This window comes from Lutra lutra, chromosome 11 (assembly GCF_902655055.1).
Source record: "Lutra lutra chromosome 11, mLutLut1.2, whole genome shotgun sequence".
NCBI lineage: Eukaryota > Metazoa > Chordata > Mammalia > Carnivora > Mustelidae > Lutra > Lutra lutra.
In genome coordinates, this window is record NC_062288.1 from 10,530,784 (window position 1) to 10,556,619 (window position 25,836).

General features: G+C 37.9%; 1 protein-coding gene across 3 annotated transcripts in view; it reads right to left on the bottom strand.

The window, feature by feature from the left end:
• The window catches only part of HECW1 (HECT, C2 and WW domain containing E3 ubiquitin protein ligase 1), a 460,020-nt gene that overhangs the window by 182,510 nt on the left and 251,674 nt on the right, over window positions 1-25,836 (bottom strand). For all 3 annotated transcript variants that reach the window (XM_047695808.1, XM_047695806.1, XM_047695807.1), the window contains one exon: window positions 16,035-16,129. In XM_047695808.1, the coding sequence (XP_047551764.1) occupies window positions 16,035-16,129 (95 nt within the window). The remainder of the gene's footprint in view (window positions 1-16,034; window positions 16,130-25,836) is intronic.

The following is a 25,836-nucleotide window of genomic DNA, read 5'->3' on the forward strand; positions in this document are numbered from 1 at the left end:
TTTAGGTATAAAGTTAGGTTGTATATTTGAGACCTTTCTTGTTTTTTGAAAAAGGATTGTATTGCTACATACTTCCCTCTTAGGACCACTTTTCCTGTATCCCAACGGTTCTGAACTGTCCTGTTTTCATTTTCATTTGTTTCCATGAATTTTTAAAATTTTCCTTTAATTTCCTGGTTCACCCATTAATTCTTTAGTAGGATGCTCTTTAATTTCCATGTATTTGAGTTCCTTCCAAATTTCCTCTAGTGTTTGAGTTCGTTTCAAACCATTGTGGTCTGAATATATGCAGGGAATGATCCCAGTCTTTTGGTATCAATTGAGACCTGATTTTTGACCTTATTTGTGATCTATTCTGGAGAATGTTCCATATGCAATCAAGAATAATATATTCTGTTGCTTTAGGATGGAATGCTCTGAATATATCTTGAAGTCCATTTTGTCCAGTGTGTCATTCAAAGCTCTTGTTTCCTTGATCTTCTGCTTAGATGATCTGTCCTTTGCAGAGTGTTAAAGTCCCCTACTATTACTGTTTTATTATCAGTATGTTTCTTTAATTTGGTTATTAATTGGTTTATATAATTGGTTACTCCTATGTTAGTGGCATAAATATTTCCAATTGTTAGATCTTCCTGCTGGACATAATTTTTAGGTATGACATAGTGTTCTTCCTCCTCTTTTATTACAGTCTTTGGTTTAACACCTAATTTGACTGAGAGAAGGATTGCTACCCCAGCATTCTTTTGATGTCCATTAGCATGATAAATGGTTTTCCACCACCTCACTTTTAATCTGGAGGTGTCTTTGCATCCAAAACGAGTCTCTTGCAGACAGCACATTGATGGGTCTTGCTTTTTCATCCAATCTGATACCCGCTGTTTGGGCATTTAGCCCATTCACATTTAGAGTAACTATTGAAAGACAGGAATTTAGTGCCACTGTATTGCCTGTAAAGTACCTGTTTCTGTAGATTGTCTCTGTTCCTTTCTGGTCTATGTTACTTTTGGGCTCTCTCCTTGCTTAAAGGATCCCTTTTAATATTTCTTGCAGGGCTGGTTTAATGATCACAATTTCTTTTAGTGTCTGTTTGTCCTGGAATTTTTCTTTTTTTTTTTTTTTTTTAAATCTCTCCTCATATTTTGAATGACATCCTTGCTGGATAACATTTTCTTAGCTGCATGTTTTTCTCATTTAGTCCCTGAATATATCATACCAGTCCTTTCTGGCCTGCCAGATCTCTGTGGATAGGTATTCTGCCAGTCTAATTTTCTACTGTTGTAGGTTTTAGACCTCTTGTCCCATTTGCTTTCAGGATTTTCTCTTTGTCTCTGAAGTTTGCAAACTTCACTATTATATGTTGGGGTACTGACCTATTTTTATTGATTTTGAGGGGATTCTCTGTGCCTCCTTGACTTGAATGCCTGTTTCCTTCCTCAGATTAGGAAAATTCTCGTCTATAATTTGCTCCAATATGCCTTCTGCCCCTCTCTCTCTTTCCTCTTCTTCTGGGATCCCAATTATTCTAATATTGTTTCACTTAATGGTATCACTTATCTCTCAAATTCTCCCCTCATGATCCACTAGTTATTTATCTCTCTTTTCTTAGCTTTCTGTCTTCTGTATCACTAATTCTCTCTTCTGCCTCATTTATCCTAGCAGTTAGAGCTTCCATTTTAATTACATCTCATTAATAGCTTTTTTTAATTTAGACTTGATTAGAATTTAGTTCTTTTCTTTCTCCAGAAAGGGATTCTCCAATGCCTTCTACAGTTTTTCAAGTCTAGCTAGTATCTTTATAATCGTTATTCTGAACTCTAGTTCCAACATCTTACTTATATTCATATTGATTAGGTCCCTGGCAGTCAGTACTGCCTCTTATTCTCTTTTTTGAGGTGAGTTTTTCTGTCTTGTCATTGGTGGAGAAAGTGGTTGCTTTTCTATTTGTACAGTTATAGGTCTTCTTTTTCTTAGATCTGTGGTTGAGTTCACAGGTGTTCAGAATGATTTAATAGCTGTTTAGCTGAATTCCTGGGACTGTACAAAACTAAGGTCTCCTAATTTTGATATTAAAAACTTCTAAAGGGGCACCTGGGTGGCTCAGTGGGTTAGGCCTCTGCCTTCAGCTCAGGTCATGATCTCAGGGTCCTGGGATCGAGCCCCGCATCGGGCTCTCTGCTCAGCGGGGAGCTTGCTTCCCTTTCTCTCTCTCTGCCTGCCTCTCTGCCTACTTGTGATCTCTCTCTGTCAAATAAATAAATAAAATCTTAAAAAAAAATTCTAAAAAAAACACAAACTTCTAGTGTTTCATGGCTAAGTGTTGTAATGTATGAGTATATATTTGGTTTGATGGATTGTGGGAAGATGATCAAGCTCATGTAAATAGGAAAAGAAAAATCGATATATATATAATTATATATATGCATATATATGCATATCTATATTTATATCTATATCTACATCTAAATCTGTATTTCTATATCAGATCAGCATTCTTCTCCTGTGTTGTTTCATTATAGAGTCCCAGAAAATCAGACTGAAGTCCTTACATTTTAATATATATTAAATATATAATTATATACTTATGTGACAATATGTATTTATATAAATATATAAAATATATATTATGTACAACAGTGGTGGGTAGTGAGCTAGCTGTATGAATTCCCCTGGAGCACAGGCACTGTACAACAGACAGCTAGAGTACACTTTGTCAAGTCAGCCCAAGGAAACTGACTTATGTCTCACAAAATTCATATGTTCATAAGTCCTAATGTAACTATATTTGGTGATAGAGCCTTCAAAGAAGTAATTATGGTTAAATGAAGTCTTTAGGGCAGATCCTTAACTCAATCAGACTGGCATCTTTATAAGAAGAGGAAGAGACACCAGAAATGCATGTGCAGAGAGAAAATGCCAGTGAGGAGGACACAGGGAGGAGGAGGCCATCTGCTAGCCATAAAGAGAGGCTTCAGGAGAAACCAATCCTTCCAACACCTTGCTCTAGGATGTCTAGCCTTCAGAAAGCTAGAAGAGAGAAAATAAATGTCTGTTGTTTAAACCATGCCATCTGTGGCATTTTGTTATGGCAGCCCTGCCCGCTAATACAGTCACCGTGTTAGTCCTCTTTGGTGGTCAGGAATAGAAGTGAAGCTTATTGACATATAGAGGCATACTTCAATGGATTCAACATGCAAACCTTCATTTTCAACATTAATAGATCAGATCTATGGGTATAAGCTGCCTACCGTGGACACCTGCCCTTGAGAGGTTTGTGGTGGCTAAAGGCCCCACTGAAGTCCCTCTGGGCCTCAACAGGTATGACACTCACTATTTGGTTTAAACAAGTATTCCTTACCATAGCAAGTCTTGATACTGAGGGGTTGTTTGTTTGCTTGTTTGTTGTAAGGAGTTTTTAAGGGGCGCCTGGATGGCTCAGTTGATTAAATGTCTGCCTTCAGCTCAGGTCATGATCCCAGGGTCCTGGGATCGAGTTCCACATCAGGGCCCCTGCTCAGCAGGGAGTCTGCTTCAGCCTCTCCCTCTGCTTCTGCTCCTTTTCATGCTCACTCTCTCTCTTTCAAATAAATAAATAAAATCTTTAAAAAGAGAGTTTTTAAGAGTGCCTTTTTGATTGTTAAGTTTAAAGTACTTTTTGTTCAACCCATTTATGCAATAAATCACACAATATATATTTGAATAATAAAATAATAATGTATCCTCACAATTATTGTGCCTATCATTTTATAACTAATTAGTTTCCTTACTCACTTTCAACACTTTCAACCACAATTTCCTCAGACTTGGGATTGTATCTTCGATGTGTGGGCAATTTCTATATTCTTATATGCTTGAGAATATCCATCTTCCCTTGTCCTCACATATCTTTGACAGCTGAGACAGTAGAAAACAAAATGTTTCCTTTAAATACTCATCTTGCCACCTTTAGTGCCACCATGAGTTCCATGGATCTGTATATCTTTAGTGCTGTGGAGGAACATTCAAAGTTTCTTGGGTTTTGTTTTTTTCCAAGTATCCTGGAAGTTTCTCCTGCTTGTTTATAGGATTCTTCAGTTTGAAAATTCTTCCAGATATTGTTCCACAGGCTTGCTGCATGTCAGGTTATCATTTTTCCTTCTTATTTATGCACTTACTAAATTTTCTACCATGAACATATATTCATGTATTTTACTATGAAATTCAGATATCTTAAATATAATTAGGATTTTCAATGTTTATTCTAAAGTATATATTTTTTGAGATCAGAAAAGGCTTTTATCTTTTATTTCATTGGCAATGCTTTTTTTTTTTTAATCCTATTGTACCTAGATTTGATCTCTAGATCCTCTTTATTCTTTCTCTATTTTTGTTTCTTATTTCCACTCAGTTCTAGGTGAATTTTCTTAGGTAGTCTTCGAATTCAGTGATTTCCTGTAGCCTTTAGGTTTTAAAGGCTGTTTAAAGATGCCCCATTATCTTATATCTGTCATTTCTTACAAAGTCATTCTCTTACCAAATTTCAAAGATACAATGTTGTTTCATATTTGCTTTCTGATTGGAGCATCTCTCTTTTTTAAATTGACTTTATTTTTTTTTAAGAGCAGTTTTAGGTTAACAGGAAACCTAAGCAGAGAGTACAGAGAGGTCTCATAAACCCCCTACTCCTACACATACATAGCCTCCACCATCACCAACATCTTCCATCTTTGTTGCAATGTATGAATCTACGTGCTTCCCCATCATTTTCACTGAAAGTACCTAGTTCACACTGGGGCTCACTCTTGGTGTTGTACATTTTGTGGGTTTGAACAAATGTATAATAACATGCATGCATCCACCATTATAGTATCATATGGAATAGTTTCACTGCCCTCAAAATTCGCTGGGCCCTTCCTGTTCAACCTCACCTTCCCACAACCCCTGGTAATGAGTCATCTTTTTACTGTCTCTCTGGTTTTGCTTTTTCCAGAATGTCATATATTTGGAATCCTACAGTACATAACATTTACAGATTGGCTCCTTTCACTTAGCAATATGCATTTAAGATTCCTCCATGTCTTTCCATAGCTTGATAGCTTGTAATAATATTCTATGATCTGGATGTACCATAATGCACCTAATGAAATAAATCATCGTTGCTTCCAAGTTTTGGCAATTATGAAGAAAGCTGCTATAAACATCTGGGTGTAGGTTTTTGTATGGACTTAAATTTTCAACTTTTTGGATAAACACTACAGAGTGTGATAACTGGATCATATAGTAAGAGTTTGTTTGGGTTTGTATGGAACTACCAAACTGTCTTCCAAACTGTCCGTTTCATTTGGCACTACCACCAGCAATGAATGAGAGTTCCTGTTGCTCCACATCCTTGTCTGTTGGCAGTGTTGTCTGGATTTTAGGCACTCTAAGAGGAGTGTAGTGATCTCCTTGTTTTAATTTGCATTTCCCTCTTGACATATGATGTGGAGCATTTTTTCTTGTACATATTTGCCATCTGTGTATCTTCTTTGGTCTGGTGTCTCTTTAGATCTTTTGCTCATTTTTAAATTGGGCTGCTCATTCTTATTGCTGATTTTAAGAGTTCTTTGTATATTTTGCATAACAGTCCCTTGTCAGATAAATCTTTTCCAAATATTTTCTCCCAGTGTGGTTGTCTTTACATTGTTTTGATGGAGCATCTTTTTATGTGCTTACTGGTGATTGTACTTTTTTCCCCTAAAAATGGACTTCAGGCTCTTTGCCTGTTTCTAAAATAGTTTCATTTCTTTAAACAATATAAATGAGTTCTATGTAAATTAAAGAAGTTAGCTTTTCGCCTGATTTTTTTAAATCAATTTCTTCTTTTTGTTTTCTACTTTTTTACTTTTTAGAATTTTTTTTCCATTCAGATTTTTTAAATGTACCGAATGCAATTTATTGCTACTTTTCATTTATGGTCTTAGGCTTTGTGTTCTGATTATAAAGAACTATTCCTCTCCAAGACTTCAAATTATGCATGCCTTTTTTACTAGAATTTTTTTTTTAAGATTTTATTTATTTATCTGACAGAGAGAGATCACAAGTAGGCAGAGAGGCAGGCAGAGAGAGAGGAAGGGAAGCAGGCTCCCTGCCGAGTAGAGAGCCCGACGCGGGACTCAATCCCAGGACCCCGAGACCACGACCCGAGCCGAAGGCAGCGGCTTAACCCACTGAGCCACCCAGGTGCCCTTTTTTAACTAGAATTTTTAAGTTTTTTAAGTATTGAAAATATCTATCCATTTGTACATAAGGAATTAGGAATAATAAGAGGGTTTGATGCATATATATATATATTTTTTTTCAATAGTTTGTTTAGCTGCCATAATACCAATATGGTAAAATCTCTTTCCCACACTGATTTTAAATATAACCTTAACTGTTAATTAAGGTTCCCAATATCCTGGGGTCTATTTTCTTACTCTCTTCTCTTCCATTGTTCTATTAGTCTCTTTCTTCATTAACAATTTTAATTATTATAGCTTCATAGCCCGTTTTAATTCCTGGCAGGCTAGTCTTTCCTTATTATTTTCATTTCCCAAAACCATTATAATTTTTCTCACATATTGGGTCTGATGAAGCTAGGGTTACTTTGCTATCAAAAGCATCTTATTTATATTTTAATTGCAGTTGTGTTGAATGTTAAATTAATTTACAGGGAATTTATATAGGTTAAATGCTGCTTCTGAAACAAGGACACAGTTCATCTTTGCATATATTTAAATCTTCCATTATCCTTCAATAGTTCTAAATTTTTCATTAAATTGGTCTTGTACAGGAGTGCCTGGGTGGCTCAGTTGGTTAAGTGTCTGCCTTCAGGTCAGGTCACCCTGGGGTCGAGTCCCACACTGGGGTCCCTGCTCAGTAGAGAGCCTGCTTCTCCCTCTCCCTCTGCCTCTTCCCACCCACACTCATGCTCTCTCTCTCTCACTCTCTCTTGCTCTATCTCAAATAAATAAATACAGTCTTTAAAAAAATAAAAAATAAATTGGTCATGCACGTTTTTTCCACTTTCACTGAGATATAATTGACATATAACATCATGTGAGTTCAGCCTTTTTAGATCCCACATATGAAATCATACAGCATCTGTCTTTCTTTTCTGGCTCATTTTTCTAGCATGATGTCTTTGAGGTCCATCTATGTTCTCAAAAGCAGGATTTTTTTTTTTTCATGTCTTAATAATATTCATCTATCTATCTCATATAATCTTCATCCATTTATCTATTGATAGACAATTAGGTTGCTTCCATATCTTGGCTATTGTGAATAATGATGTGGTGAACATTTGAGTGCAGATAACTCTTTGAGATCATGGTCTTGCACATTGCTTATTGAGATATATATATATTTTTTTGGTTAATGTAAAATGAAAACCTTTTTTTCCATTATGTTTTCTGATTGGCTTTTCTTTGCTTATAGTAGAGCTATTAATTCTTATATATTAGAGATAATTTATTGTTTCTAAGAGTCTCAATCAATTATTTTACATAATACAGTCAAGTCATTTATAAGTGATGATAATTTCGTTTCTCTTTCCAATATTGAATCTTCATTTCTTGCCTATGTTTTCTGGGGAACCACTAGAAATGGTTTCATTAAAGTTGAGAACAAGACAAAGAGATCGCTATTAATACCTCTAGTAATACCACTATTAGCATTGTTCTGAAAGTACAAGCATCACTAAGAGAAAGAAATGTCAGATGCTTTTTTTGTATCTATAGAGAAGATGATGTGGTTTTCTGTTCACATAGTATAATAATACTGAGGCAACTTTACAACTTGGGTATAATTCTTTATTTTAATAATGCTTTTGAAATCTATTTGCCAATATTTAACTTAAGGATTTTATATTTATATTCATCAATAAGACTGACCTATGGTTTCTATTTAGTGCTCTTTTTGACAGTTCTGGTTTCAGTGTTGTGGTGGGTAAGGAAAATTATTTAGAAGTTTTTTTCTTTCTTTTTGCTCTAGAATGTTTAAACTCTATCTGACTTACTTATACCTCAATCATTTGAAACACCTTACCTATGAATTCACTTTGCTTTGTTTTAGGAAGAATAAATACTTTGTAGTTTGTCTACTCTGTGCCAAGCTCCCTGCCTCTAATCCCTGGACATCAACATTTGTATCCTGCTGCAAAAGAAAAACAAAAAGATTTCTGTTTAAGAGGCCTTCATTTAATTTTCATGTCCTCCTATATCAGGCTCATGGGGTACATTCATGTCTAGATTCATCCCTTTTCTAGATTTGTGTCTCTTATCTAGGTATTTACTACGTGTTTCCTTTCATTAAGAACATTCTTGGCTTTACATAGGGTTGCCAAAGACTAGGGTGTTTACTCCAATAAAGGCAAACGTAGACTTTTAACAGTACAAAGGCTCACAAATTAGATCTCTATATCAGCAAAGAGTGTTTTCTCTAACAGTGATGAGCTTTTTGGGATGATGAACCCTGTTCAGAATCTGATGAATGCCTGGGATCCACCCCTAGGACATGCATGAACACATCCATATAATATCAGAGCTTCACAGACATCCCAACTCCAGTATAAGAACACGACTTTTACAAACACAGAGAGGATCTCCACTTCCCATGAGTGATATGTGTCTAGGTATTTTCAAATATGGTTTCTATGGGAAAATGCAGAGAATGTTATTTGGCACTTGCTTCCTACACCCCAGGAAGGAAGGATGTAGACCACCCCTATGCCAAAACAAAGCTGGGTGAAGAACCTTATCAGGAAACACCTCCAGACTCAAGACCCCAAAATTCCACTTTAGAATAAGCTCTGAACCTCTTCCACTGAAATAGAACAAATTTCTTAATGTTGGGCCACAATGGAATCCAAACTTTCAGGGTACCTTTTTAAGAGGTCTGACTGTGGGCAGGACCTGCATAAATTCTCTAGAAGAGGACGTTTGGTGTGGTTGTGATTTCCTTTCCTCTTATTTCTGTTTGACAAGGATGAATCCATCTGATGTGTTAGCCAAAATACAAATGTCTACATGTTCCCCTGCTTTAGTCTAATCAAAACCTCAAGGGACTTTTGCTGAAGATATGCATATGAATAACTCGCCCCTACACGTGGGCAAAACAGTGTAGAAAAAAAAAAAAAAAATAAAGGGCTTGATCAAATCCCACCTGTGATTTGGTCTGTTCCACTTAGAAAGCCTTCCATCATGTTCTGGGCATGCTCATCTTTGGTCCTCCCAAAGTGCCCCATGTGTCCATTCCCACAGCACTTAGAATAGTCCTTTGTTATTGCCTCTTTTCTTGTCTGTCTCCGCACTACTCAACCCATCCCAGGCAGGTGGCTTCAAGAGGATGGGCATTTATTCTGTTCAGTTTTGGATGACTAGTGGTCAACACAGAAGAGCTCACTAATAAAGAAATAACTGTATAAATGAATTATGGAAGCCATAGGCTACACAAAGGTGTACAGAATAACTATGTTCTCAGCAGAACTCCAAGGTGGGGGAACCAGAGTGCTGCATATATGGGGGAGGGTTGCTGCTGAGGAGGTGGGAGTGGTTTCTGGGGAAAGAGGATTAGAGGCAAGAAGCTCTGAGCACCATAAAACAATTTGCCAGGTTGGGAGTGAGACAAAACGTGGCTACAGATTCTCAAATATAAGAAATGATATGTTATGTCAATAACCATAAAATTGGTTCAGGGGATGAAAAGGTTAAAAAAAAAACCACAAACCACCAACTTCTCCCTATTCCTCTGAGAAACCCCTTTCCCAGTGCACCCTAGACTTTGTGGAATGGAGACAGACTTTAAAGTCACAACAGTCAGGAGATCTTGTAAAATACCCCCTTATAAAGTCATCCTATAGCTTGCTGGTAAATGGATAACACAGATCCTTTGCATGTAAATAAATCATGCAAGAAGTTTTAGAAGGAGCATTCAAGTTTACAATTGTTGTGTTTTATTTGTAGCATTTGGTTTAGGCTTCTACAAATCAAAACGTTTTCTTAAGTTCTCTCCGAAAGAAAGGCTAAGAGGCATAGATATAAAGGTAAGAAATGAAAAATTAGAATAATGTACAGTCTAATCATGTCAGACTTCTTGCCCTTCTAGCGTACCTGAGATTATTTCATTAAGAATCTGATTTTCAGAATATTAGGGACTAAGCCTCAGAATTTCATGTCAACATAGGATTTTTGATGAAGTTCTTTTCTAATGCCTGGTTGGATAGGTACTGGTGACAAGCTACAAAAACGAATTATGGATGTGTTAGTAAGAAAGCAGACAAAACAGAATTAATTCACAAATGCCTCCTATGGCTATTATAAAATCCACATCCAATTATAAAATAAACATCATGTCACCTTCCCAAAATGTCATGGGGCCAGGTTTCTAGAATCAGAATGGGAAAAGAGGGCAGACTGAGGGATATGATTGTAGGGCACAAGTCTGGGGGAGATCGCAAAAGGCTCAATTCTGACTAAAACCTTACAAGACCCAGTTTTCTTATGATTTAAGGAAAAGGGCTCTGAACTTTCCTCAAGTCCTTCTTCCACTGTGTAGAAGCAATTCTTTACACAGCACGACTCATGTAAAATTATGAAAAAGAAGCCCTTTGGGAAGTGCTGCTATCCCAAGGTCTGCTCAAGGTTGCCTGTGCCGGGTCTCCCGTGGATCTAATGCTAAGGTCACTCCAGCATCGCGGTGCTGTCCATCCCAGTTAAAAAGAGGGATGAACTCTTACTCCTCCTTTAATTTTGGAACTACTTCTTGACAGACTTGGGGGTGAAGCTGAGACTCCCTGTGGACACACAGGATGGAGGGGACCCTTTGGTAAACTGGGAGACCTTCACCCCCAAACTGATGATACATTGCCATGGAAGCTTATCAAGAAGGACTTCATTCAGCAACTCGTCTTGCCACTTCATCTCTCCCAATAATAAACCACAAGATCATTTTACCCTCTTTAATGAAGCTGATCAAATGATCAGTCCATGTCTAACAATTCTGTTTGACAGTTGCTCCCATCAGTCACTTGACTGTGAGTTAATTTTGCAACTTACTTGGCCAGAGTGTTTTCCAGGCAGTTTGCAACCTTAAGGTAAGCTATTCTACAGTTATCTTTAATGATTTAAAATATTCTTTTTCTGAAAAATCTGCTTTAAAACTCCCAAGACAAATATTACTAGAAAAAAGTTTATTGACTTGAAGTTTGGGGGCTATTTTTCAACTATTTGTTCAATGGCCATTGCAGGAGACCCAGACTGCAAAGAAAACCTTAACCTGATCTTATTTTATTTTTTTAAAGATTTTTATTTTAGAGAGAGACACAGAGAGAGCATCAGTGGGGAGAGGGGCAGCGGCGAAGGGTCGGGGAGAGGGACAAGCAGATTCCATATATCCAGGTTCCAGAGTTTGGAGCCTGAGGGGGGTTCGATCTCAGGACCCTGAGATCATGACCTCAGCCAAAACCAAGAGTCGGCCACTTAACTGACTGAGCCACCCGGGTACCGCCATGAACCTGATCTTATTTTAGAGTAATAACAGCCTACATTTCTAGACAAATGGCCTATTCAGTTTTGTTTTGTTTTGTTTTGTTTTGTTTTCAAATAGGAGAATGTGACCTCTATCTCTGCTGGGTGGTCTGACAAAGCAAATGAATGTGTGAACATGAATTGATAGAAAGATATCTTGAGTTCTGGCAGAAAACTTTGCTTTGAACTTTCTGCTGTTCAATTATTACCGAAAGCTTGGCTGCAGAGACACTGGATCAAAGTGGTAGAAGAAGGAGCAGAAATGGATATGTTCACTTCCAATTTCTCACTGAGAAGGCCAAAAGATACTAATAGGTAGCCAGACAATAGCAATGTGAGTTAGGGATTAAAAACAATACAGAATAACAAAATTCTAATGAAATTTCCATAAATTAAAATCTTGATGAAGACTGAGGAGGAATATAACTCCTGTCTAAATGGAAATCTGGAGAACCAGCTACAGCAGGCCCCAGATACAGCAGGAACGAACATCCCCTGCCGACCCTTTTCTGCGGTGGCCCTTCCCCACTCCCTGGACCCTGCTTGCCCATCCTGCCACAGATATGTCTCCAACAACCGTCTATTTTCTGTATCCAGAGGCTACAGTCCCCAGGCCTTGTCGCGTTTGGGGATGAGGGAGCACATGGTGATCACTGCACTGTGCAGTGAAGGCTCCTCAGGGATGGACCTGGAAAGCATGTGTGCAGGGCATACACTGAGAACAGGGACACGTTGCATCTGAATCTCTTGCCCCGTAGAGAACCCAGCAGGTGGATGGAGAGCTCTCTCCCGAGCCCACTAATAGATCCCACTGGATGACACTGCTTGGTCCACAAAAAAGGGAAGAGCAGATGGAAAACCTGTGTGGAAGCATGGACCTGAAGGGAAAGCCGGAAAATTCACAGTGTGCCGAGCAGAGAACAATTTACCGTCCTCGTCTTTTGGCAAATTGGGGAGATTTCTGTCCTTCGATGTATGAATAGGGAGAGGAAAAAAAAATACCAAGAGGCTTATAAGAGGGACTATAATGCACAGGAAAAGGAAGCAAAAATACTGAGAGAAAGAACTTATTTTAAACATGATTTTCTACAGAAAATGTAAGTAAAATATAAAATATATGCTAAGTGCTCCCAATAAGATGCAAACAGTATGAAAAACAAAGTACGGGGTGATATATGGGAAAAAATTAAGTAAAAAGTCTTATATTGTTTAGCTCTAACACAATGTAGGTCTCCTCTGTCACGCCAGTGGTACTTCACAGCCCCACACCTCTGCACTTGTCGTCCTTCTGCCAGTGCCTTACCTTCCTCCAGGGCCTCGCAACTCCCTTCCACGCTGCCCACACACCACCTCCGCCCAAGGCCTTCCCAGCTGCTGCAGGCACCGCCTCATGGCTTACACCAGCCCAATGGGTTTTCACAGCCCAGCACCAGACACTTCAAAGAGTATTTATAATTCACAACAGAATAACCATGAGTTCTCAATGCCGGGATTTGTATTTCATTTACTCCCATACCCCTTACTCATCATAGTTTCTGATACACAATTAAGAATAATAAACAGATGAGAGCCTTGGAAAGATAAGGATAGGTGACGTCTTTCCCCACCCCCCACTGGGACCTCAATGACTGTCAGTAGGACAAAGGCAAAGGATAAGATGGAATGAGGAAATGAGAAAAGGAACTAAAACATACTGAGAATCTGCTGTGCTCAAAATATTGAAGTGCTGATTATATACTAAGGGGGCATTTGGCATCTTTTCCCCCTTTTCAAAAAATTATACTTTTAGATTATTGCCACAAACTAACTCATTGATCCTTGGGGCATGACATAATGGCCGTTGGCAGCCATCTTTTCAGAAGAGATTAGCGCAGCACCAGAAATCCCTCATTGGAAAATGGATACTCAGAGTTTATTGGCAAATTGATTTTGGAAAACTTGAATAGCATTTCCCCTTAGAAAAAGTTTGCATAAGTCCTTAGACCAGATGCTGCTAGATTATTTCAGAAACAAAACCGAGATTTGTTTCAGCTCCATCACCAGATAGCCAAATGGTCCTGTAACCAAAATGGTATTTCCTGCCTATCTCACAGATGTGCTGTGAACCAACTAAAATTAGGCAAGTGAAACTCCTCTGAAGAGTGCACCATGCTGTAAGAGCCAGTAGTTTAACTATTATAAAACCCAAATGCATATTAAAATACTGTCTCCAGGAAAATGCATGCTCCCTCTGCAAATGACTCCAACATGGCAGAGGGTAGACGGCTCTGCTCCTGGCATCATTTGGCCTTGTGATCTGGGGCTCACGTGCGTGCAATTAAGAAGAGAAACAAAAATTGTCGACCCAAGTGTCTACTGATTTATGTGAGAAAATCATTATGGAGATAATCATCAGGATGACGGCAACATGTCAACACATTTCAAGATGTCTGAGTACAAGCAATGGTAACACAAGAGGAGTAACAAAGATGAGGTCAGGGCTGACTCAGATTCAATGCTGTCTCCTCTACTTCCTGTCAAATAATAGGCTGAAGCTGTTTCTCTCCTCAGCCTGTTTCTCCTCAGCAGCCTCTGGAAAGCCTGTTTGTTGAGAGTTTATCCCACTTGGTAAAGCCTGTCCACTGTGCTATTCAGGAAGTTTCCAGGGAGCTGGCACCTTATTTTCTTTTAGGCTTGAACTGTACACCTACATTCCTGTGATCGTGTGTCTTGCATTGGTCTGAGAAGCAGATGACATCTGGAGTCCCCAGGAGGCTGAGTTCAGAGAAGCCACATGTTCCAGAGAGCCTTCTCCAAAAAGGAATCCTAAAGATTCTAGGGCTGCCCAAGCTCCCTCACGGCACCACTCATTCCAGCCTTGAGCCAAAAAGGCTCATCCATCATTGAGCAAAGCCCCTTCTGGCTGAGAAGTCAGTGTGTCTGGAGAGAAGCTGCCTCGTTGCGTGACATGCTGTGCCTGCACCTGGAAGGCTTTTCCTGCGTCAGTTGCCTCCACTTCCGGGCTCCTTTCTTCCTTGTCTGCTGTGTGCTCAGGGCCTCCATGCTTTGTCCGCCTCGCTTCTGGTCAGTTCAGCCCCAGCTCCAGCTTGGCCGACTCCGCTGAGCTGACCCTCCTGCCTGAACAACTGGCCACTTCCATCAAAGCCTCTTTGGCCTTTCCAGGCACCCTCTTTTGATACTTTCCCACACGTGTTGGGCCCATCAAGGGGGGGTATCTGGCATTCTGGGAATACTTCCCCAAAACCCTTTCATTCCTGTCCTATCCAATAAAATGACAGACATCACCTCCCAATCTGGCTGGCTAGTGTAGGAGAAAATGGTACAACCAGTGAGAAGTACAGATGGTCCCTCTCTCTCTCCTCCCCTGCCGCCCGCCGTATGTCATCTGACAGGGAGCCCTGGGACGCCCTCTCCAGCCAGCATCCAGTTCTGCACCAATTCTCTGGATCGAGGCAGCCCAGACTGTGGTCCCAGGCCCTGCCTACCTTGGTTATACCACCAAGGACTCAAGTCACTCATCTTCCACACCTTGAAGGACTGACTTATGAAACAGCAAAACCGTGTCTTTTAGAGGCAAAGGTCTTTCCAAATCATTCATATTTCACTTCAAGTTTTCACACTGGAACCCACTGTGGGGCTTGAACTCACAACCCTGAGATCAAGACCTGAGCTAAAAATCAAGAGTCCGATGCCTAACTGACTGAGCTACCCAGGTTCTTTTTACATAGGGGAAACCAAACCTTTTTTACTTACATGCCACCCTGACAAAGTCCTCACCGGTTTTGGTCAGCCTCCCCCACTGACTAATCTTTATCTTATGTGAAAAAGACATGGAATGCCACCTGAAGGTAGATTTCAGCTAATCAGACGCATTGAGAACAAAGATAAGCAACACCAGGAAGATGCAAACTAGATTGTAATTTAGGAAAAGGCAGCACTTGTTACTGGAGTACTGAGCAAAACCAGACAACAACAACAAAAGACGTGACCTAAATCTCTGATCTGCAACTGTGAGCTTAGGTCCATTACTTAGGCATGTCGGGCAGTTTCCTTATTCATATAAAGGAAAAAAGGACCAATGATTCTAGTCTTTCCTAAGCCTACCATTTTATAATTTTATGAACCAAATCAGTCTGAGATTATAAATTTCTATTCCATAAATTTCTTTATAAGCTTAAAAAGAAATTCAAATATATGGAAATATAAATCCTTAAAAACCAAGGAATTTTTAAAAATGCACACCAGAGAAACACTTGTTCTTCACAACTGTGAATCATGAATCTATTACAAACATCTCACTATTAAAGCTTAACATTTCACAAACAAAAAGTGGTATGATTTTAATAAGTTTGCCTTTGGATCTCCTTCCTCCTCACTATTCTGTCTACTTAAAATCTATCACTATATGTCCATATGTGTATATAAACACACACACACACACACACACAAAGTGGGAGAAAGCAAAGAAGCACCAAGATTAGCTCTGACCAAAGAGGAAGAAATGGGACTTACGGGAGCTGCGGAGTTTTTGACTGTGACACTGGGGGTGGTGGCTCGCAGGGCTCCGCTCACACCGTGGTAGTATTTGAAGCAGATCTTAGTTTCAGCTGAAAAATAAAAATCAAATGGTACTGAGAACTAGGGTATGACCCAGAAGAGAGAACCATCTCCAGAGGGACACCCCCCAGAAAATGCCCTGTAATTCCTCCCATGAGCCAAGCAGATCTCATCTGCTGATAAGCATTCGACATGTAGCTCTGTGGTCAGGTCTGACATCTCTCTAAAAAGGTGTCCTCAAAATTTTCTCTTTGTACCCAAGTGAAATCCATTATTTCAACTTCTCTGCATTCATCCAACCTCCGCATCAGGCTCTCTGCTCGGCGGGGAGCCTGCTTCCCCCTCTCTCTCTGCCTGCTTGTGATCTCTCTCTCTCTGTCAAATAAATAAATAAAATCTTAAAAGAAAAAACTTAGTGGATTAAAACAGCAACCATTCATTAAAAAAAAAAAGTTATTTGTAATAAACCCTTACTTCTGAGATTCTATCTGGTGTAATGCCTACCACCAGCCTGTTCTGTAATTTTTGGTTATTGAATTCATTGTGATTACTATCTTAGCAACTTGGAGGACGACTATGAGAAGTTACTGAAATACACGGATGGGAGGCATATTTTCTAAACTGTGATACCCATCAATGATAACCTATTTGCCTCATGGTTTGTTTTTCTTCAAAGTCCTTTCTATGTAAGTAGGAAAGATATGGCCATGGGGCCCCACATGGGCTGGGTTTGCCTTTTGGCTCCATTCCTGACAATCTGTGAGACGACAACAAGCAAGTCCCTTAACTTCCCTTACCCCATGTTTCCTGTAAAATAAACAGAACTAACAACAGTACCTTCTTCATAAAGTACTGGATAATCAAATAAAGATCTTAGAGTGCAAATAATGCAAGATGACTAAAGACAAAATCTGTGGCCAATCTGGGTCTAGTTCATTTGAAGGTGACTTGTTTTTCCCAATTTACTGTTTATAGGATTTTTCTTTTAAATTTGAAAAATTTGCCAGACTATGTCTTAGCCCCTTACTTAATTTTGTTTGGAACAACATGAGAAATCTCAAATTTGAGATCCTGTTTCTCAAGTCTGGGAATCCGTCATCAGCCTCAGTGTTTCAAAAAATAATGTCTATAATTTTCTTAGCTTGCATTTTAGATATGCTCATTATGGAAAATATGGACAATGAAAAGTATAAAAAATTCTTCTATGAGTGTTTTTATGCATATGTGGGAGTATAAGCTTAATACTATATGTAATGTAGTAAAATAATAATGTAATAAAACTGCATTTTTAAAAATTAACATTAAACAGGTTCAACTATCAAACCTTTGTTGGTAACATTCGTTGTTTTATGGAATCATTGACTTGATTTGTAATTGTAGGTATTCATGTAATTTTGAAAATTTGGGCTCTTCCCTAAAAATGAATGACTTTTTGAAAATTCTGTTGAGGTTCAAGTTTGTTTTTTAGGATAATGGAGTAAAACTTGCTGGTTATGTATCCAACATCCACTCTCCCTTTCCTCCTTAATACAAAAATCTGTATTTTATTTTGAATAGTAATGTCCAGCTAAAGCACTATATTTTGGAGCCTCCCTTGCAGAAAACATTTCTGTTGTTTTCCACTGTTATTTTGGTATTTCTGTTATCTGTAAATTTTACAATACATAGAAAGCTTGCTTTCTTTTTATTTTTTTATACTTTCATTTTTTTATTTACAGAGTTCAAGCACAAGTTAAAAGCACAATTAATTCTTGACACACAAGATAGGAGTACTGCAATATTATTCCTTAGAAGATGTGAATATTTTAAGGATTCCCCTTTCTTGTGGGCAAAATGCTTCTCAAAAAGCACTTTACACTTTCATCAGGAAATGTAGCCCTTGTTAATATTAAGTATTATCAATTAATTATAAGTTTAAGTAGTATTTCATCTTTATTTCATGTATTTGATTAGTAGTGAGATTAAGCATTTTTTCATCAAATCTTTTTTTTTCTTTAAAGATTTTATTTATTTGTTTATTTGACAGACAGAGATCACAAGCAGGCAGAGAGGCAGGCAGAGAGAGGAGGAAGCAGACTCCCTGCTGAGCAGAGAGCCCAATGTGGGGCTCAAAGCAGGGCTCGATCCCAGGACCCTGGGATCACAACCCAAGCTGAAGGCAGAGGTCTTAACCCACTGAGCCACCCAGATGCCCCTCATCAAATCTTAATTAGTCATTCGTATTTACTTTTTATCTATTGAACTGTACTTGTCAAGACTTCCCACCGCCTGGATGACACTTGGGTGCTCACTTTTTAGTGGATATGTTCTTCTTTTAGATACACCAATACTTTCCATTTCCCTCCTAAGTCATTCTTTCCTTGCAGTGATTTTGCATTACTGTTGATTGCCTTTTAAGCTCTTGGTGGACAATCCTACAACCCAGTTCTGTATTCTTCAAGATAACCTCACAGTTATCTGCACATTGTTAGGTATACACAACCAGACCGAGTCCTGCTCCAGCCTGTAGGTTAGGGATTAGGAGGGAACACTGAATAAAGCAGTGAGCCTATATAGCTAGGCAACCTCACTGAGCTGGTGCAATTTAAGTTCCTCTGCTTGTAGGTGCCATGACATCAGCTTGGAGGGGCCAATGGCTTCAGTTCAAGCACAGCTGGGTGGAAGGAAATTTTAGGTAACAGGCATTCTAAACAGGCACTACTAGCTTTCCTTATGAATAAGATTATTCCAATGCCTTTAAGTAAGAAATGTCAGGGGAGATAAGAGCCATATGATCCTCTCAGAAAAGCATTTGACAAAATATGGTATCCATTCTAGATAAAAACAAAGAAATCAACAACGTAGGGATAGATGCAACATACTTCAACATCATAGTGATATGTGAAAGACCCAGGGCTAATATGACCTTCAAAGGGGAAAAACTGAGAGCTTTTCCTCTACAATCAGGAATAAAACAGAGATGTCCACTCTTACCATAACTATTTAATGCAGTACTGGAAGTCTTAGCCTCAGCAATCAGACAACAAAAAGATATAAAGGCAACAAAACTGGAGGAGAAGTCAAACTTTCACTATTTGCAGACAACAGTACTCTATGTAGAAAACCTGAAACAATCCACCCCCCCCCCACAAATGCTAGAACTAATACGTGAACTCAGCAAAGTTGCAGGATATATGATCAATTAAGAAATTTGTTGCATTTCTATACACCAATAACGAAGCAGCAGAAAGAGAAATCAAGGAACTGATCCCATTTATAACTGCACCAAAACCCATAAGATACCTACAAATAAATCTAACTAAAAAAGTAAAAGATCTGCACTCTGAAAACTACAGAATACTTAAGAAAGAAATAGAAGACAACACAAAAAAGTGGAAAAGCATTTGATGCTCATGGATTGGAAGAACAAACATTGTTAAAATGTCTATACTACCCAAAACAATCAACACATTTATTGTAATCCCTATCAAAATACCACCAGCATTTTTCATAGAGCTAGAACAAACAATCCTAAAATTTGTATGGAACCACAAAAGACCCTGAGTAGTCAAAGCAATCCTGAAAAAGAAAAGCAAAACTGGAGACACCATGATTCTGGACTTCAAGCTATATTACAAAGCTATACTCATCAAGACAGTATGATACTGGCACAAAACCAGACACACAGATCAGTGGAACAGAATAGAAAAACCAGGAATGGACTTACAACTACATGGTCAACTAATCTTTGACAAAGCAGGAAAAAATAACCAGTGGGGCGGGGGCGGGGGGGGGAGACACTCTTCAATAAAATGGTTTTGGGAAAACTGGAGAGCAACATGCAGAAGGATGAAACTGGACCACTTTCTTACACCATACACAAAAATAAATGAAAATGGATTAGAGACTTAAATATAAGATAGGAAACCATCAAAATCCTAGAGAAGAACACAGGCAGCAACTTTTTTGACTTAGGCCATTGCAACTTCTTACTAGACCCATCATCAGAGGCAAGGGAAATGAAAGCAAAAATGAACTATTGGGACTTCATCAAGATAAAAAGCTTATCAACAAAACTAAAAGGCAGCACATGAAATGGGAGAAGATATTTGCAAGTGACATATCTTATAAAGGGTTAGTTTCCAAAATCTATAAAGAACTTACCAAATGAAACACCCCCCCCAAAAAAAATCCAGTTAAGAAATGGGCAGAAGACATGAATAGACATTTTTTTTTTAAGAAGACATCCAGATGGCCAACAGACACATGGAAAGATGCTCAACCTCACTCATCATCAGGGAAATGCAAATCAAAGCAATGGTGTGATACCACCTCATACTTGTCAAATGGCTATAATTAACAACACAAGAAACAAGAGGTGTTGGTGAGGATGTGGAGAAAGGGGAATCCTCTTACACTGTTGGTGGGAATGCAAACTGGTGCAGCCACTCTGGAAAACAATATGGAGGTTCCTCTAGAAGTTAAAAATAGAGCTGCCATACAACCCAGAAATTCCACTACTAGGTATTTACCCAAAGGATGCAAAAATACAGATCTGAAGGGGTACATGTACCCTGATGTTTACAGCAGCATTATCAACAACAGCCAAACTATGGAAAGAGCCCAAATGTCCATTGGCTGATGAACGGATAAAGAAGATGTGGTGTACACACACACACACAAACACGCACACACACACGTGCGCGTGCGCGAATATTATTCAGCCATCAAAAAGAATGAAATCTTGCCATTTGCAAAGACACAGGTGGAGCCTACATTATGCTAAGGGAAATAAGTCAGAAAGACAAATACCGTATGATCTCACTCATGTGGAATTTAAGAAAGAAAACAGATGACCATGTGGGAACAAGGAAAAGAATAAAAAAGAGAAAGGGAAACAAGCCATAAGTGACTATTAATGATAGAGAATGAATTGAGGGTTGATGGAGGGAGGTGGTTGGGGATGGGTAGATGGGTGGTGGGTATTAAAGAGGGCACTTGTGATTGTGATACAACACTGGGTATTGTATATATGTGATGAATCACTGAAGTCTACTCCAAAAACCAATATTGCTCTGTATGTAAACTAACAAAATTTAAATTAAAAAAATTGATGGGAGAAATTGAGGGTACACAAAGAAATGGAAAAACATTTCGTGCTCATGGATTAGAAGAATATTATTAAAATGTATATATTACCAAAAGCAATCCACACATCTAATACAATCCATATCAAAACACAAACAGCGTTTGTCAGAACTAGAGCAAAAAATTCTAAAATATGTATGAAACCACAAAAATCTCTTACTAGCCAAAACAATCTTAAAAAAAAGAAAAGAAAAGAAAAAAGCAAAGCTGGAGAAAGCACAGTTTCAGACTTCAAGTCTGAAAGTCTGACATGGTAATCAAAATGGTATGGCACTGGTGCAAAAATAGGCACACAGTTCAATGGAACAAAATAGGAAACCCAGAAATGAACCCACAACCATATGGTCAATTAATCTTCAACAAAGTAGGAAAGAATATCCAATGGAAAAAAGACTGTTTCTTCAACAAATTGTATTGGGAAAACTGGACAGTAACATGCAAAGAAAGAAACTGGATCACTTTCTTAACACCATACACAAATGAATTCAAAACGGATTAAAGATGTAAATGTGATACCTGAAATAACAACAAAACCTAAAGAGAACGCAGACAGTAACTTCTATGACATCAGCCACAGCAACGTTTTTGTAGATATGTCTTCTGAGGTGAGAGAAATAAAACTAAATATAAACTATTGGGACTTCATCAAAATAAAAAGCTTCTACACAGTAAAGGAAACAATCAACAAAAACAAAAGGCAACCTACAGAATGGGAGAATATATTTCCAAATGACATATCAGATAAAAGGTTAGTATCCAAAATATATACAGAACTAATAAAACTCAATACCCAAAAACAAAGAATCCATTAAAAACCGGGCAGAAGGCATGAACAGATATTTCTCCAAAGAAGACATCCAAATGGCCAACAGATACATGAAAAGATGTTCATCATCACTTACCACCAGGGAAATACAAATCAAAACTACAATGAGGGGTGTCTAGGTGGCTCAGTTGGTTAAGCAACTGCCTTTTGCTCAGGTCATGATCCTGGAGCCCTGGGATGGAGTCCCACATCAGGCTCTATGCTCAGCAGGGAGTCTGCTTCTCCCTCTGACCCTCCCCCCCTTCTCATGCTCTCTCTCTCTCTCTCTCTCAAATAAATAAAAAAAAAAAACTTTTTGAAAAACGTTTTTTTGGGGGGCCCTGGGTGGATCAGTGGGTTAAAGCCTCTGCCTTCAGCTCAGGCATGATCTCAGGGTCCTGGGATCGAGCCCCGCATCGTGCTCTCTGCTCAGTGGAGAGCCTGCTTCCTCCTCTCTCTGTCTGCCTCTCTACCTACTTGTGATCTCCATCCGTCAAATAAGTAAAATCTTTATTTTAAGTTAAAAAAAACACTACAATGAGATATCATCTCACACTGGTCAGAATGAGTAAGATCAACAACACAAGAAACAAGTGTTGGCAAGGATGTGGAGAAAAAGGAACCCTCATGCACTATTTGCGGGGATGGAAAGGGGTACAGTCACTATAGAAAAAGAGTATGGAGAATCCTCAAAAAGTTAAAAATAGAAGCACCCTGCAATGCAGAAATTTCACTACTGAGTATTTACTGAAAGAATTAAAAAAGCACTAATTCAAAGAGACACATGCACCCATATGTTCATAGCAGTGTTGTTTACAATAGCCAAATTATGGAAGCAAACCAAATATCCATCAGTTGAATGAATAAAGAAGTTATGGTATACATATACAATGGGAATTTATTCAGCCATAAAAAGAATGAAATCTTGCCATTTGCAACAATATGGATGGAACTAGAGGGTATTATGCTAAGTGAAATAAGTCAACCAGAGAAAGACAAATACCATTATCACTCATATGTGGAATTTAAGAAATAAAACAAACAAGCAAAGGTGATAGTGAGACAAATGAAGAAACAGACTTTTAGCTATAGAGAACAAATTGATGGGTACTGAGGGGGAGATGGGTGGAGGAATGGGTTAAATAGGTGATGGGGATTAAGGCGTGCACTCGCCTGGTGAGCCGGGTGATGTATGGAATTGTTGAGTCACTACATTGTACACCTGAAACTAATATAACACTTTATGTTAATTAACGGAATTGAAATTAAAACAAAAAAATAGAACTACCATGTGATCTGGCAATCCTACTGGCTACTTAGCCAAAAGAATTGAAATCAGGATCTTGAAGAGGTATTTGCACTCCCATGTTCACTGTACCACTGCTCACAACAGCCAGGATGTGGAAACAACCTAAAGGTTCATCAATGGATGAATGGATAGAGAACATATGGTATACAATGGAATATTACTGAATCTTCAAAAAGAAGGAAATTTGAAATATGCAACCATATGGATGAAACTTGAGGATGTTATGCTAAATGAAATAAGTCAGTCGCAGAACAAATACTGTGTGATTCCACTTATATGTTGTATATAAAATAGTCAAATCATAAAAGCAGAGAGTAGAATTATGGTTTCCAGGGGCTGGGAGGGGAAGGGAAATAAGGACTTGATAATCAGTGGTATAAATTCTCAGTTACATAGGATAAGTAAGTTCTAAACATTTGTTGTATTAAATTATTCCTATAATTACCAATACTGTATTGTACACTTAGATATTTGCTAAGAGGGTACATCTCATGTTAAATGTGTTTACTACAACAGAATAAAAGTAAAAAAAGCAAAAATAAAAAAAAACAAAAGTTACAACAATTTGTCTTAATAGTTAATTAGCAGTTAACATGTACCCAGTCATACTACTAAATCTGACCCTCACAAAATCCCTATGAAGTGTAGGTAATTATTATTAATATTGTTTAAAGTGCTTAAGACAATGCTAAGCATATAGTAAGACCTCAACAAATGTCATCTAGTATTCTTTTTTTTTTTTTACATCTAAAAAGAATGAGACCAAAATATGAAGCTAATTATACAAGGTCACATATGTAGTTCATGGCAACTAGGATTTCAGTAAACATTTTAAATTCCATTTGGTGATTTGTCTTTTAAAAATTTTTAATAACTCAAGATTGTTGACTAGGTAGGTAACAGCAAACTTCTTATTCCAGTAACAATGTACTAGTTAATTCAGAAAACATCTAGAAAAGCTGGAAAAGCATGGATATCAATCTGCCTGAAGTAGGATTGCCAGGTAAAATATAGGATACTCAGATAAATTTGGTTTTCAGATAAACAGAGAATATACTTTTAATATAAGTATGTTCCTATTATTACATGGAACAGACTTATACTAGAAAAGATATTCATTGTTTATCTCAAATTCAAATTTAGTTAGGTAGTCTTGGAATATTTTCCCTCTAAAACTGGAAATTCTAGTCCAAAGTCATCAGAGACCTGATGAGAATGGGAATATTGAGGACAAGATCCAGAAAAAGAAAACCCATAAATGAGCCTAGGATTTGGGGTTGTTGTTTCCCTAGTTGAGGCTGAGGACTATGTTAATTCCAAAAAATGCAGCTGAGAAACTGGAAAAGCTAAAAGAACTTTTTCTAGACTTGCAGGGCTAAGGGTATCAAACATAAGGGTTCAAAGGCCTGCCAAAGAGGAAGATTTTGGTAAATCCTTCATAATTCAAGTTGGAACCCTGAACAGCAGAAGAGATATGCTGCTGAGAACCTACTTGCCCTTCAAATCATTCATGTCTTAAAATTCAACTGAGCTCAGTCTGGATTGCTGAATATCACCTAGAAGGAAAGGAAGTCCTTTCAGGAGGGAAATCGTAATAACATGATTCTTAGCCTCAACTTATTTCTGCAAGTTTTCATTTACAATGTCCAGTTCTGTGTGTCCAGGTACACACAGATACTAGACAATGTACAAAATACCAACAGAACAAGTAGACATTATAAGCTGATTCATAGGGCTTCTAGATACTGGGTTATCAGACACAAGCTTTACTGAACGTATACTAAAAACATTCAAAGAAGTAAAATATAAGATTAAAAATATCAACAAAGTATGAAGCCTATAAAAATGAACCAAACAGAAATTCCAGATCTAAAAAACTACAATTTTGAAATAGTGTACTTAATAGATGGGTTTTAAAGCAGATTAAACAAAACACACGGGCATATTTAGGGCATTGGAATATAGGTCAGGAAAAAATTCAGAATGAAGCAAGCAGAAAAAAAGGTATAAAATATAAAAGAGAAGTAAGGAACATATGGGATACTAGGGGGTGGTCTAATTTATGTATAAATTGGAATCCAAAAAGAGAGGAGAGAGACAGAGGTGTTAAAGCCAAAAATTCTCCAAAAGTGAAAAATTCTCCAAAAACTTCCAAAAGTTATAAAAAAACATCAAGCTATAGATTAAAAAAATCCTATGAACCAAAAACAAAACAAAACAAAACAAAAAAAAACAAAAACAGCACGCAGATATCACTGTAAAACTTTAAAAAAAGAAGAGAAATCATCAACATCATCAACCAGTGAAGTTAAAAGCTAGATTATCTTCATAGGAACAACAATTTGACATATGACTATTCAGTATCAGCAGAAATCACAGACAACAAAGGAATGACAGCTTCCATATGCAAAACAAACAAACAAACAAACAAAAAAAAAACCCAAATAACAACAAAACCCAACAACTGTTATATAGAATTCTGCAACCCAGAAAAATATTCTTTAAGAATAAAGTGA